Raw genomic sequence first — 14,560 nt, 5'->3', positions numbered from 1 at the left:
ATCTGCAGCTGTGTGCCGCACGGATGCTGCGTTAAGCCCCCACTCAATGTCCTCCCACTCTCGCTCAAGCGAACATCAGGTCATTACATCATTTTTTTGCAAAGATCCATGACCCACTGAAAACGGCTATACAACCCATTTTGGGTCAATCGATAAATGTCTTGGGCAGGGGTGTCCAAAGTCTTTCCAGCAAGGGCTATTCTTTAAATAGTTCAACTCTATACTCCTAAAATGACAATATTCTTCCTCACAGTTTATTCTCGTAACATTGCGACATTTTTTTTCCTTGTTAGAATGTGACTCTTATTATTTTGACTTTATTCTCATACAATTACCGTCTCATAACTTATTTCTGCTGTTTTTGTTTAATGTTCCAACTTTCTTCTTGTACATTTTCATCTCGTAATTCTGACTTTATTGCCATAATAGTTTGACTTTGTTTTCGTGTCATTGTACCTTTTCCACAACATATTTTGTCCAAAAATGATAAATTTGTCGTTTTGTTTGTCTCGTATTACAACTTTATAAAGAAAAGTTGTTTTTTCCTTTAATCTTTCAATTTTATGCTACTAAAAATGACATTTTTCCTTCACGTTATTCTCCTAAAATTAACTTTTTCTTGTGAGATTACAACTTTTTTCTCCTATTTTGACTTTTTTCTTGTAAATTTACTGCTGTTTTTTTTACATTCCTACTGATGCCTTTTTCTTTCTTTGTTTTCTTTTTTAAAGTTCTCTTGTTAAATTATATTTTTAGACTGTGCCACGAGCCAATAAAACACACCTGTGGGCTGCAAATCAGGAGATGGCCTCACCTTGGCAAACAATTAAAAGCAAACTATTTCATGTTGAAGTATTCCATTTGGCTTTGAACGTCAGTTGACATGAAAATGGACAGTTGTATAATAATCTGCCTGGTATTTGCTTGCTTGTTTGGGCTGTTTTTCGAGGCCCGTGCGGGCTGTTGATAAACATCCAAGACCTTTTGTTCATGCTCACCTTGTAATTAGAAACACTTAAGCGCCGCAGAAAACTCTAAAGCGCTGACTCACCGCTGCATCTTCACTTGTTTGGAAATTACTTTTCTGTTGGACTGTCTGAAGCAAAGCGTGTGCAACCCATGCTGGCTAAATGAGAAATATTTTGTATTTAAAGCTATAGTAGAAGTTTGTGTGGGGCATATCAGGCATCTACAGTATATGTGTGGTATCATAAGACTTTGCATTCATCAGCCTGGAAAAACATGAAACCTCTTGTATCATTCTAGTCACACTATACTGTAGTTATGTAGTTTCCAAAGGGAAAATCTACTATACGTGTTCCATGACTCCTCCTTTGGGAATAATTGCTTCATCCATTGTTATGAAATGATCAGTTGGATGCGTAGGCAATGGAGGCACAATAGAGTGCACTCCTTGAATGCAACCAGCAGAGGCGTTTATATGCATATAAAGGACAACATGATGTCAGCTGTGGAGTGACTCTGTCTTGGAAATCAACACTTAGAACTGAATATAGGTGGAAAGTAGGGCTAATATCGGCCGATAGACATAAAAATTAGATGTCTGGTCATATCAGTATCGTTTTTTCTGGTATCGGCGCACAAGTCACACAGCAACAAGCTGGTAAGCTCGGAATGGCCGTGGTTTGGGATGATTTTGGCCTTTGGATTGTAAATATCTACGTTATATGAGCCTAGTTTACAATTTCACTGATTGGATTAGTGTGCACTTTGATCTTGTACTGATGTTTGTGCCACATACAAATGTGCAACTTTGGAAATTGTACTGTTACCAGCATTATTTGTACGGATTCTTATTTGTGAATCTATTCAGACTAAGCTGTCTACTTGTTGGCAGAAGGAATTTTAGGTTATTTTAGGCCATGTATTGGAAATGAAGTGCTGGACAAAACGGGATATCGGTAAGAAAGCCAGTATCTGTGTGCGTGTGTGTGGAAGTGTGTTTAAAAGTGTGCAAAATAAATGCAAAATGAAGACTGTCTAAATGTAGCACAAATGCAACAAGAGTAACCATGAGTGTTGTTCTAAATCTCCATTTTACTTTAAAGTGTTAGCCAAGCATCTTAACATCGGACTGTATATGTTTTATGGGTTAGTGAACTCCCGACAGACTAAACAAACCTTCGTGCTCACATGAAACACTAGGAAATGTATTTGCTGTGTTAAGAGTGTCAGTTTCCTAAAGGCTGCCGGGTCATGCAAGGACAGAGGGGTGAGGAACGATCAAATATTGGAAATGACTCGCGCCTTCTATCATTTCTGGTGGGAAGGATAGGTCATGGAGAGGCTGTGGGGGGGCTGTGTTTGCTTATAAAGGAGGGTTGGTTTGTTTATGAGCAGCCATTATTAGGATGTCATGTTTAAAAGAATGGTTTGGATCTCTGGTATGCCTTGCTGTTGCTACAGCAGGGGCGTCTAAAGTGCGGCCTCGGGGCCACACGCAGCCCGTGGCTGTTTTAAAAAAAAATGTTTTACTGGCCCTCGGCCAAATAAAATACAGTTAAGGAAAAGAAAACCGCAAACATGGAAAAAAAAAAGCAGTAATTTTGTGAAAATAAAGTTGAAATATTAGCAAAATAAAGTAATATTAAGACAAAAATTGTACTCTTACAAGAAAATAAAGTAGAAATACGAGAATAAAGTAGAAGTATTAAGAGAAAAAAGTCAATATTTAGACAAAAAAATTGCCATGTGATCAGAAAAAAATTGTGATTTTATCAGAATAAAGTTGAAATTTGAGGAGAATAAAGTCCTAATATTAAGGGGAAAAAAGTGATAATTTTATCGTAATAAAGTTTAGATATTAGTGGAGTCTTAATAAGAGAAATAAGTTGTCATCTTACAAGGAAAAAAAGTCGCCATTTATCAGAATGAAGTTGAAATATAAGCAGAATAAAGTAATAATTTTATCAGAATAAAGTTGAAATATTAGAAGAATAAAGTGATGAGAAAAAAGTCGTAATTTTATGACAAGTGAAAATATTAAGATAACAGGTTGGAAGTAAAGTGAAAACTATTATAGGAACAGGCTGGGGGCCTGTTGCAAAAATAAGTGTAATGTAAGGAGAAAAAGTCCAGTATAACAGAAATGCAGGCTATAGCTTCTGAGCACGTCTACATGGGTTGCTTCCCTAAATGTCAAATACTGTATCAAGGTGGCCCCAGCATGCTGGGATGTTGACTTTTGTTGTTGTGCACATGTGCCAAACTGGATCTTGTGCCGCTTCACGATCTGCTTGTATCTCGCTCAACAAAGGCCATCCAAGCACTATTGGTTTGAAACCAAAGCAGATATACATATACTGTATATACATTATATATTACATCTTGGAGAGGGCCCTGAAGGCAGCATCTGTATTCAACAGTGCATCCAGTCAAAGAGGCTGACAAAGTGGACAGGCTGAAAATAGGAACCATAAGTCGGCCAACAGGGTCTTCACTGTGTAGTTTTTGGAACAGGTCTCCTGTCTGTTCTCTGTCCCTCTGCTCTCTGAGCAAATCCACAGGGCCCATTGCATGCTGGGATGTAAAGGGGGAAGGAAATACCAAAAGTCTTAAGCATACAGCGCTTACAATGAGAAAATAAACACTGAAAACGGTTTGCTGAAACTATTTTGGTTCGTCAGAACGATTGGGAGCCACAGTGATGCCTTTCTGCGGTGTAAATGACAAGGCCTGAAGTGGAACCGTAGGAGGGACGGCTAGGTAGTAGGTCTGCTACAGGTACCCAGTCCACTGTGTTCATCAAATATTACTCTAACTTAAACTGGCATGGTTTTTTTTGGAAGCTGACCTGCATTTTGCATAGAAGTCTATTCATACCATATCTGGTCCAGGTTTGAGGTGGCCACCGTCGCACAGGAATCTGCTGCAGATGAATGGGAGTCTTTCATTCCCCCCACCCCATCACTTCCTCGTCTCCTCCCCACACTCTGTGTATTCTCCCCTTCCCACCAGCTCCCTCTACCCACCTTGAGGCCTCCCCACCGTGCCAAAGCCATGAGACCACCTATTCATGTGAGGGTGACATTGCTCGGCTGAGCTGAAGACATGAGCATACATACCTGCCTTGTTCCCAGCTTCCCAGCTTCGGAAACACTGATCCTTGCTAGTAGATGCTAAATAGGTGTTTTATTTCACAGTGTCTCAGGTATTCATTCCTTGACTACGACACAAATCTGCGGCCGGCTCCAAAATACATGAGATAAGACAAGTTCTTTGAGAATGAGTGGTACAGTTTAGTCAAACTTTCATGCAAGGAGACAAATCAGTACAACCTGAACACACAGCTTCTAGAGCACGTGTCAAACTCGTGTCATGGAGGGCCGAGAAGCTGCAGGTTTTCTCTCCAACCAGTTTCTTCAGCAGGTGATTTAATTGATGAGCTCCTTCCCTCAAACTGAAGGTGTTGATCATTAAAATCACCTGCTTTAGTGACTGGCTGGAAAGAAAACATGCAGTGTCTCGGCCCTCCATGGCACCAGTTTCACACCCCTGTTCTCGAGGAAACAGCTGCTTTGAGTAAAACGTAAAACACACGAAGATGGAGTTAGTAGTCCCTCACCGCTGTGCGCTTTGAAGTTCTGAATTATGAATTATGAATTATGAATTAATAAAGCATTGCTGTTTCGTGGTTGAATATGGCGTATTGGTCAAATGTCACAGGCTTTTTTTGCCTAAATGAAACATTTAAGCATACAAACAGCAAAATTCACTAAAATACAAATACAAGGCATTCAGAATACGCATTCAAAGATGTTGTGATATGTAGCATTCTACACTGGTCACTAGGTGTCAGTAATGTTACACTGATGAGACAATGACCACTGCAGGCAGTACTCCGATAATCTGACCATTAATGCAAAATATTCCATTTATAAACAAGGAATCCTACTTGGTGGAAATCCACTCATCACAGTCGGATCTGGAACCGATTAACCGCGCAAAACGAGGGATTACTCTATAATGAAGTTAAGCATTATGTAAGTTCATCGCCGATGGGGGGTGGCATATAAATCTCACCTAGGTTGCTATGTAATACTTTTCATGGCCACTACTGTACAATAACCTTTGACTGCCGTTGTTGCCAGGAAGATTATTAATGTTCAAGCAGTTTTTCCACGGTCCATGAGTTGTAAGGTGCTTACCTATACTGTATTTCCCTTGTTTTTTTCTGAGTGCAGAGACAGTAACCCACTGTCAGTGCACTGTGTATCAGTAGTAATTGCCATGCACTTCTGTCTCCAAGTACTGAGTAGCCACTAAAGCAGTGTATTTGGAAAAGGACCTACAAATGGGATTCAGAAGTCTCAGCTGTTGATCTTGACCTGGTTTGCTCCCTTTTCTCATTGACCTCCTGCACTGCGGTCATTAACGACACAGCCCCATGGGATGGTTTCTGTGTGCCACTTACTATGCCGTAGCCGGGAGGGGCGTATTTCAGGAGTTCTGGCGTCACTCCAAGTTGCCAAAGGCTTTTATCTCAGCAGTCCACCACAGAAGACAAACCCAAAGCTTGGGCAAAACCCTCCCCAGGTGTTTCCCTGCACAAAACATCTTTTACCATCCCAGCTGCTCTCTCTAAATCCCCGCATGCCTGTCGGTCTGTCTCTGGGTCCCGCTTGGTGTTCTCCCTCCTGAGCTGGCACTTTATAACTTGCCTGGTGTTGAGCTTGTGAATTGGATGCCTCTTTGCCAAATGGCACGTCTACAGTTATTTTTCCCTGGAAAGAAAGCGAGCGTGGCAAGTCGATCTGACAGCTGTGTAAATTTGGTTGTTACTCCGCTTTAGGAAGTCCACGATTGTAAACAGTCCTCCGTTTTGTTTTAGTTGTAATGATTTTGTCTGCCGTGCTCCAGAGTCTATTTGTGTGCAAACGGGTGGCTCACAGATGTGGACTAATTAGAAGTGACTCTAGGCCGGGTTCAAGCATTCAGTGTTGGTCTTAGGGTGACACATGAGGTAATACATGTCAACTTGAGTCAAGGCGAAGCTTGATCTCTTTCTCTGTCCACTTTCCGCAAACACACACACACACCTCAAGATTGTCAGAGATGGGGAGGAGTTTTACTCCAGAGAGTAGTCTGCCTGTTTACAGTAATGGTTGGGTTTATTTGGAGCATGCTCAACAAAAGGAACATAAGGAACGTAATATGGTTACACAATTCAACATGCCGGAAAAGGAGTAGGAAGAAGCAGCGTTTAGCATTGGAGCTCTTTAGTTAAAATACAAAATATGACTATAGAGTCCTACCTGTCAACCCGTTTTCCCTGGGAAACACCCGTATACTGCCCCAAGATTGGCATAACACATCCTGAATTCTCCCTATTTTCCCCTCATATTGCAGAAAATGTTTCTCATTTTCAAATGCAAACGTTAACAGGGATGGTGAAAGTGCGTTGGCCAAAATTTAGGCCAATGGGAACACTGCATTTTGCGTGTCCGTGGCTTTAACGCCAATGAGCTGTGTTTGCTCACGCCTGCGTGTCTGAAATCAGGGCTATTTGTGTACTCTCTCCACTTTTTACTCGTACAGTCACATTTTAACAGGCTATGATGATAGGTTATGTTTATTACCTAATACAGCTAACAACTCTCACGTCTGTAGCTGACTGACAAATAGTTGGTAGGGCTCCAAGCTTTATTTTATGACGTGTAGCAAAGCCTGATTTTTATTTTATTTTTTTAAACAAAGTTGCCCGAAGTTTACAAAGTTTAGTCATGATTGGTGGTCATTAGCATGCTCCAGGGACACACATTGCCGTTATAACATTAAAAAGTCAGTTTAGAATACTTTGGAATTTTTAACACCAGACTTCATATACAATGGTACCTCGGTTAACATCCGCCTCAGTTTTTCGTTTTTCGTTTTTCAGTTAACATCCAAAATTTTTGCAAAAATGTTGCCTTGCCTTGCGTTTTCAGTGTCAAAATACCGTCCGGTTTGTTTACGCCGCCCTCTTGAATCACGCGTCCAAGACGAAATCTTGTGATACTCGCACGTGATCGTGCAGCAGAGCAACAGCTTTAGTTGGTATCAGATATGCTGCACTAGAGAAAGCTGCAAGACCTCCGAATTTTACAGCTTACAGACAGGTCCATCATCATTTCAGAGGTATGGCTCCGTCAAACTAAACATAAGCATTCAACTTACAGTAACATGTTCACGGCATCCGGAGTCAAACATCGCACACGTCACCAGACACCTGATAAGGCGTCCACAAATTTTTGCAATTGGTGGTTGCAGCAGAACAATGTTTTTATTTTGTGTTATTTTGTTAATTGATGTTTTTGTAGAGTTTTTTTTCCAACAAAAGTAGGTAAAAGTGATGTTCAATGTTCCGTTGTCCAGTCGTTTGTCATTTTTGCATAATTTTCTGCATGCAAAACTATAATTGTCTAAAAAATGTGTTCTGTGTTAACATTTTTGGGTGTCTGAAACGGATGAATTGGATTTACATTATTTGCTCTGGGAAAACTTGCCTTGGTTAGAGTTTTGGTTTGAGTCGCACCTTCTGGAACAGATTGACATTAACCAAAGCACGGCTGCACCTTCAAAACATGAAACGTGCGTAGTTGTTTGACAGCCATGACAGCCATATTCACCGATTGTTGATCGTCCAAACTATTTTTTTCATACCCTCTGCAGGCATTGAACTCTAAAGCTGAAATTGTTACATTCAAATAAGTTCCGTGGCAAGCGAAGTAGACCACAAGTAAAATGTGACAACATGGTAAAATAGAGAAGGGTGTTTGGCATCGGTTTGGTTTATTTCAGAAATGCCCTGTAATAACTTAATAGCTGTATCTGAAGAGAAATCAAATCCTCTTAAAATAGCATTCCACCCCCCCGCCCTCGTGCCACATGCACGGGGAGGAATCTTGGGTGTTTAACTGAAACGGTGCAAGATGATGACGGATGGCTGCACAAAGAGACTTTCAAGGGGCACTACAAGTCTTAGCAAATGGATGTTTATATGGAGGTGCATGCTCGGGATCCATAGATCACACTTCCATGCAGGGGTGGGGGGAATACATGCTCACATTCTCCAGACAAGCTGCAGCCTGCTTTACTCCTCTCATCTTTAGCTGCCAATCACCAATTTGGCTCCTTGACATGTAATGTCCCTGCCTATGCAGATGCTGGAGCAATTTTTTTCATTTTTTTTCCAACCTTTGGGCTCGGCCGCCTCCCAAGATACTCCGTAACTGTAAAAGGAGGAGCTATAAATACACGCACGTGTATTGCTGGGTAATGTGGTATCATGCCAACCATTGGCGACATGGAATTGAGTGTATAATTGAATCCACCCCCAATAAGAGCATAGTGACAATTAGGGATGTTCCATAATACCGGACGATTTGGCATAAAAATGAGACAGCTATGTTTTTTTCTGCTGATAATGACCCGGTGCGCATGCGCGTTGTTGAATGAGTCCAGTTTATAAATTCACTGATTGATATTTGTGCCCATAGAAATATGCAGCTTTCCAAATTGTATTGTTACCCGCTTTCGTTAACTGGATTCTAATTTGTCAATTTATTAAGACGAACCTTCGTCTTATTTGTTGATAGGAGAAAATTATTTTTTGGTATTTGGAACTATTTTGGTATTTCAGTAATCTTTTTTATTAAAAAATGTAAACTTTCGAAGTATTTATATGTGGTGCCACAATTGATAGCTAGGGATGTCCGATAACATCTGCCCCAAACTGATATCGGTTCACATCGACTCTTCATCAGGTAATGATATCGGCGTGATGATGACGTGTGCCATACACAGCAACAACCTCGCTAGCTCAATTAGCATGTCCGCGGCCTGGAATTATTTGAGGTTTTGCTTTGGATTGTAAATATATAATATATGTAATATAATATGTAAATATCATCAACACGACAAAAGGACGCAGCCATGAACCTCGGCAGGTACTTTTTTTTTTTTTTGCTTATCAGCTTCGTCTCACTGACGACACCACGACACCGCCCGACGACAAAACAGTACACTTCCTGCCTTCACAATAAAAACACTTGGCATTTGTCAGACAGCATCTTAAAATAAGGGTCGTAGAAAAATTGCTTCAATTTGCAATGCAAGTGAGGGTTTAGCGGGGGGGGGGGGAATCTTCTTTTAAATGACTTGCTGAGAGAAAATAGTTCAATTAATATGGCGCTTTTTCTGTATGGCAGGGTTTACCAGTCTTATCTTAAAATAGTCTTATTTTGTCCAAACAGTGTTTATTACATTTCTATAAATATGCTGCATGTGTTGCATGTGTTGTACGTCGACAAGTAAGAAGAAAACATCTGATTGCCGACGACATGTTCATGCCAGCTGCCTATGTCTTAATAGTCTATATTTAGATCCTCTCCTGCGTTAACCCCCCCGCACTGTTAATAATAATAATCATTTCCTAGTGTTTGAAATTTGTCTGGACTGGCTGGTGTGTGTGTGTGTGTGTGCGTGTGTGTGTGTGTGTTTGATTATCCAAGGGCTTGTGTATACACTGCCACCTTAAGAGGTGGCAGTGTATAATTTTCCATGATGCCACCCCACCCAAGACGTGAAGGTGAAACCCGAGATCATCTCTCACGTTGTCACCCGAGCCGTGTCTCGTCTTGTCTGTTGTTGATGCGCTTTCAACGCACGAAGTCTGACTGACGTTCACGTCAAGTCAGCTAACCCGAGTGTGTTTTTTCTCTGCAGGGTGACATCCAGCAACTTCTGATCGTTGCCGATCCCAAAGCGGCGTACGACTACTGTGAACATTACAGCCCGGACTGTGACACCCCCCACGGTGATTCCCTGCAGGCCCAGCAGCCCCAGGAAGAGGTCAGCCAACCGGGGCGGTGGGGGAGGTTGACTTGCTGTATTGCAATACCATTTTAGGGTTTGTCATTCCTGAAACCATGTCGTAGCTGTGCACGTACGTCTGCAGTACAAATGACCATTTACGTCACAAAAAAAGCAAGTATTATATTGTAGCATCACTGGGGGTGCATCTGGTTTCCCAGCATGCTTTGCGGCACTTGTTTTGTAAATAGTTGCTAAAGTTATGTGCTTAGAGTTATAGTAGTAGTTGCCTGATGTGTTCACCTCTTACATATTGTGCTGCCATTTTTGAGTTAGCACCGTGATTTCAGTCGTGTTCTGTCTGGTGAACCCCCCCACCCCCCTTTTAGGTCACTGCGAATGAGCTGTCGCTCCCTTTAAGCAAGCAGAAGTGCCTCCGATTATCTCTTGTGGGACTCTAGATGGCCACAGTATTCATAATATAAACATAAGGGGGTCTCCAACGCCCGGAGCGTGCGTTGGAGACCCCCGATGTACATCATCGAAGCATACCCGTCGTTTAAGACATTTCACACAAACATTTCCACGACATTTCAAAGGATATTTCGACATATTTGGAAGTAAAAACTCACTCTAGCTCAGATTTAAATGCACAGTTGCACCACTTCTTATTACTATTATTATTATTATTATTGTATATATTGTGTTTATCTGTACCGTGTTGGACACAAATAACGGCTGACCTAAGCATACCTGTGCGGCATTCCACACCTGGGTGATGTCATAGCATGTGGCCTCCGTCAGCTGTCAAAGCCTGCGGTGGTGTGTACCTGCCTCCAAGTGTTTCCAGATGTGTGCACACATGTACATGCTTGAATAGGCGTACCCGCAGGGAAGCATGCAGTGTCTGCTGGGAGACCGGGTGTGGCAGACCCTCACAGTGGAGACAATAGCAGGAATATCCTCCAGTAAAGTCCTTACGATGCAGATTACAGAAATTACAACTCTGCCTAATCTCTTTGTTTTCCTCGATTGCCTTTCTCATATTCAAGGATGCGTTGCAAAGCTTAATTAACCAGACTTAAGTGGCTAAGTGTTATCTTAACGAGATTGTTAATGTCGATAGCCCACTTTGACGTTTTAAAGTGCTCACTGATCCAAACACGTACGGTATTTTGCAGACTAGGAGTTGCACTGGACTATAAAACGCTCCCGACGTCAAATTCACAAGCGGAAAAGACAAAGCCGGGGGGTCTGTCTACGCCAACATGGACCCAAATTAAAGCTACAGAAGCTGAAATAAGTCACTTTTTAAAAAGTATATGGACACAATAAAATGGTGCGTGTTTAATCAATGTCAGAAACGTATCAGAGTTGCATTTTAACACCAACACTTCCATTTTGTATTCACCGATGAATGAAAATAGGCGTGTGTATTTAGTTATTCGGTGGCTGACGCTGGAGCTACGATCTCCAAGATGGACATAATTGGTGTCCTAATTAAGCAACACTTCTGTCTAGTTGCACATGACTTACAGGCACAGGAAAGCATTCCCTAACAAAAAGCATCTACTACGCTTTTTGTCATCCAATTTGCGTGCCTAACTGCGTCACAAGCTCAACTCAACGAATTATTGAGGCCACTTGGTGTTGCCAAAAACAACCGCAATTTTGTACGTAAGCCGCACCTGACTATACTGTAAGTTGCAGGACCACCAAACGGTGGAAAAAACCCAGTGTGACTTGCAGTCTGGAAAATCGGATATCCGTGCAGTTATACACTGCTGGAAGTTATTGTTTGCTCTTGATTTTCAAGGTGAAACTGACCACTTTATTAAGAACATGAATCACTGTGCAAAAGTCTTGGGCAACCGCAGTTTTACTGTTTTAATAAACCTTTTCACAGCAATCATTTTGACAGCAAAACAGTAAATAGAAATATAGTACAGTAAGCCCAGCACATATCACGCTTAATCGGTTCCACACCCGACCGTGACTCGCAAAGTAAGATTTCTTATTTATTAATGGAAGATTTTTGTAATTTGGGCAAAAAATACGTCAAATATGCTTAAATATGCATATTTTCTTTTTATTATTATTTATAAATGAAATATTTTGGTAGTGAGCATCAAAAACGTGTTTACAGCCTTCTAAAATATGCTCTAACATTAGAGCCCTCTAGACATGAAATAACAACCCTACAGTCACTTTTACACTCCTAAGTAAGCAGATACCTTTGAAAATAGCAAAATAATGTTAGCATAACTCCTAACATAAACACTATGCAACTTTATATCTTTGAAAAAATAAAAAAAAGGTAACATGCTAACACCTAGCATGCTAGTGCTTACATGCATGCATCTCTCATGGTGACCCCAGACTTTTGCACAGCACATTTTCATTTTGGAGTAGAAACTCATATTGTGAGGCTTCCTCAAAGACGACCTTGCCACTTTTCTTTAACTCGTCCCTTTTGTCATTGGAGCTGACCTCAGAAGTCCCAAAGTATGCAAACTACACGCTTTCTCTGAGAAAGCATCATGACAATATTGCCGAAAACGCAGCTGGCATTTTGGACTTTGAAGTTTACGAGCTCTTAAACGTGCCATCTGTTAGCATGTTTGGTTGCTAACAGCGACACAGCTTGTTCTCACTCATCTGCTCACCACATTCACAGCCTGATTCAGCAGCTAATGGTTTCAATGCAAATAAGTCATCCAAAACATTTTAATACAGAAAAAAAAAACATTTACTCCACTTGTGTTCATTATTTTCCTGCACAAATAATGAAATGATTTGGCCTTGAGCGCTAACATGCTGGAGGTGATTGCGTAATCATCGTCTCACTCTGCATCCTTGTTGCTATGCTAACATCTTCCCCCCGTCCCCTGTCTCCCTTCCCTGTTCCCCGCCATGTGTAGTACACTACTGACGAGTTAGACTACTCTCAGTTCTATGATTACGCTGAGGGAGCCACAGACGTCGTTCCCACCGACGATGAGTACTCTGAGCCGCAGGTAAATGGAAAAAAAAACAAAAAAGGACAAGAATTGTGTTGTCTCTTCTTTGCCAACAATCCGTCCCTCGGTTTGTCTCTTGTGTTGTCTTAGTGTTACGTTTGCGTGCACATTGGGAGTTCTAGCTGTTGAGCGTGTCTCGGGTCGGGAGTAGTGTGCAGTGGATCCCGCGATGCAGCATTCACGGTGGCGCAGATTGGCGAATTTTTGGTTCAAAAAGATGTTTCTTACGTCTCATTCACTCCAGGTTGATCATTTGTAAACAGGTAATACAGGTAAATTACATGTACCGCTGTTTAAAATAGCAGTTTTTACTTTTTATGTCTTTACACTAAAAACATTAAAAATAGCTCAGAGAACCGCTAACTGTGCGGGTGAACAAATCAAGCACTCCTTTTTTCTCCTGCCCGTGAGGTTAATAGCCTGCCGCAACTTCCCCTGACCTCACGTGTAAACAAACATTCGCTTTCCGAGGAAGACCTTTTGCGTGCAAGTTGTACTAAATGCTTGACGCTGAGGGGAAAAAAAAAAACAAAAAAACATTGAGCTCACAAAAAAAAAACCTTCGCCACCTGAAACGCCAGCACCCGTAATGTTGAAAAGTGCAAAAGGTTTGCCAGAGACCTCCGTGGCGTCACACCGGCATGTGCCCGAATACAGTGCACTTTGCTGGGCCACAGCAGGTGGCTCCTCCCCCTCTATACTCTGGTTCTCCTGGTAGTAGTGATATGGTGCTAATGTCATCATATCTGATTAGGACAAATCAACAGGTGCAGTTGGTCAAATCCTGATTTGTTCCGCTCCTTCTTACCTCCAGGTGTGCACAAACTACACGTACATCTAAATTTCAAAAGTAGATTTTAAAAGTTGCGGGGACAATATGGGTCTTGACAAGCAGAAAGTTATCAGCATTCCTTTGACAAAAAGATAGTGACAGTGTTGAGATTTGTTCAGCGGTCCTTGAACGCGCCGTTGTTGCTGCAAGACCTAAAAGTGAAACCTACATAACAATTCAGCCTCAGAACTTCCAAGGTGAGCATAAGTGAATATATAATTGTTCGTAGGTGCTGTAATGACAACAGGCAAGCAGTATTTACTGTATTATGGACACGCAGCTTGGAGAAACGCCTTCTCCGACAGTTAGCCGGGACGATCCCGCGGCCTGCAGAACTCCTCGGGTGAGGGACAGAGACAGTGAAGGGCAGACTCGCATGCCCAGACGCCCAAGGCTATTTGAATCAGGTGATAAGCATGTGGAGGCTGTACGTATGTTATTGCATGATTATAACTAAATTTAGTACAATCACATGGAATTAAAGACAAAACAATAACAATAACAAACCATATTTTAATGACAATGTTATCATTTCAAATGTGTTCAATAAGTGCTTGAGGCGTATTTAGGGCTGTTTTGGAGGGGGAGGAGCGAGCCGTGTGTTCAAAATGGACATTTTCAATCGGTGATTACTCACGGATTTTTGCCATTCGCTGGTCGGCTCGGAACGTAACCCCCCGCGAGAAGCAGGGATCTACAGGGACGTCACTATGCCGATATTTTACCCCCACCCCTAATATAAAAAAAACAAAACAGTAAGCACTATGAAATATCTGTGACAAAATATTCCAAGTGCTTCTCCTCGTGATGCACCCACAATATCATGAAATTCATACGTCTGTTAGCTTGTCTAGCAAAACAGAGCATTATTCTCTTTGTTCCGTACAAACAGCTC

The 14,560-nt window shown here is 41.6% G+C and overlaps 1 protein-coding gene across 2 annotated transcripts in view; it reads left to right on the top strand.

Moving 5' to 3' along the window:
* Window positions 1-14,560, top strand: part of col11a1a (collagen, type XI, alpha 1a) — a 74,756-nt gene that overhangs the window by 14,075 nt on the left and 46,121 nt on the right. For both annotated transcript variants that reach the window (XM_054765941.1, XM_054765940.1), the window contains exons 5-6: window positions 9,727-9,852; window positions 12,735-12,830. In XM_054765941.1, the coding sequence (XP_054621916.1) occupies window positions 9,727-9,852; window positions 12,735-12,830 (222 nt within the window). The remainder of the gene's footprint in view (window positions 1-9,726; window positions 9,853-12,734; window positions 12,831-14,560) is intronic.

This window comes from Dunckerocampus dactyliophorus, chromosome 21 (assembly GCF_027744805.1).
Source record: "Dunckerocampus dactyliophorus isolate RoL2022-P2 chromosome 21, RoL_Ddac_1.1, whole genome shotgun sequence".
Lineage (NCBI taxonomy): Eukaryota > Metazoa > Chordata > Actinopteri > Syngnathiformes > Syngnathidae > Dunckerocampus > Dunckerocampus dactyliophorus.
This window is presented reverse-complemented; position numbering and strand designations above follow the sequence as displayed.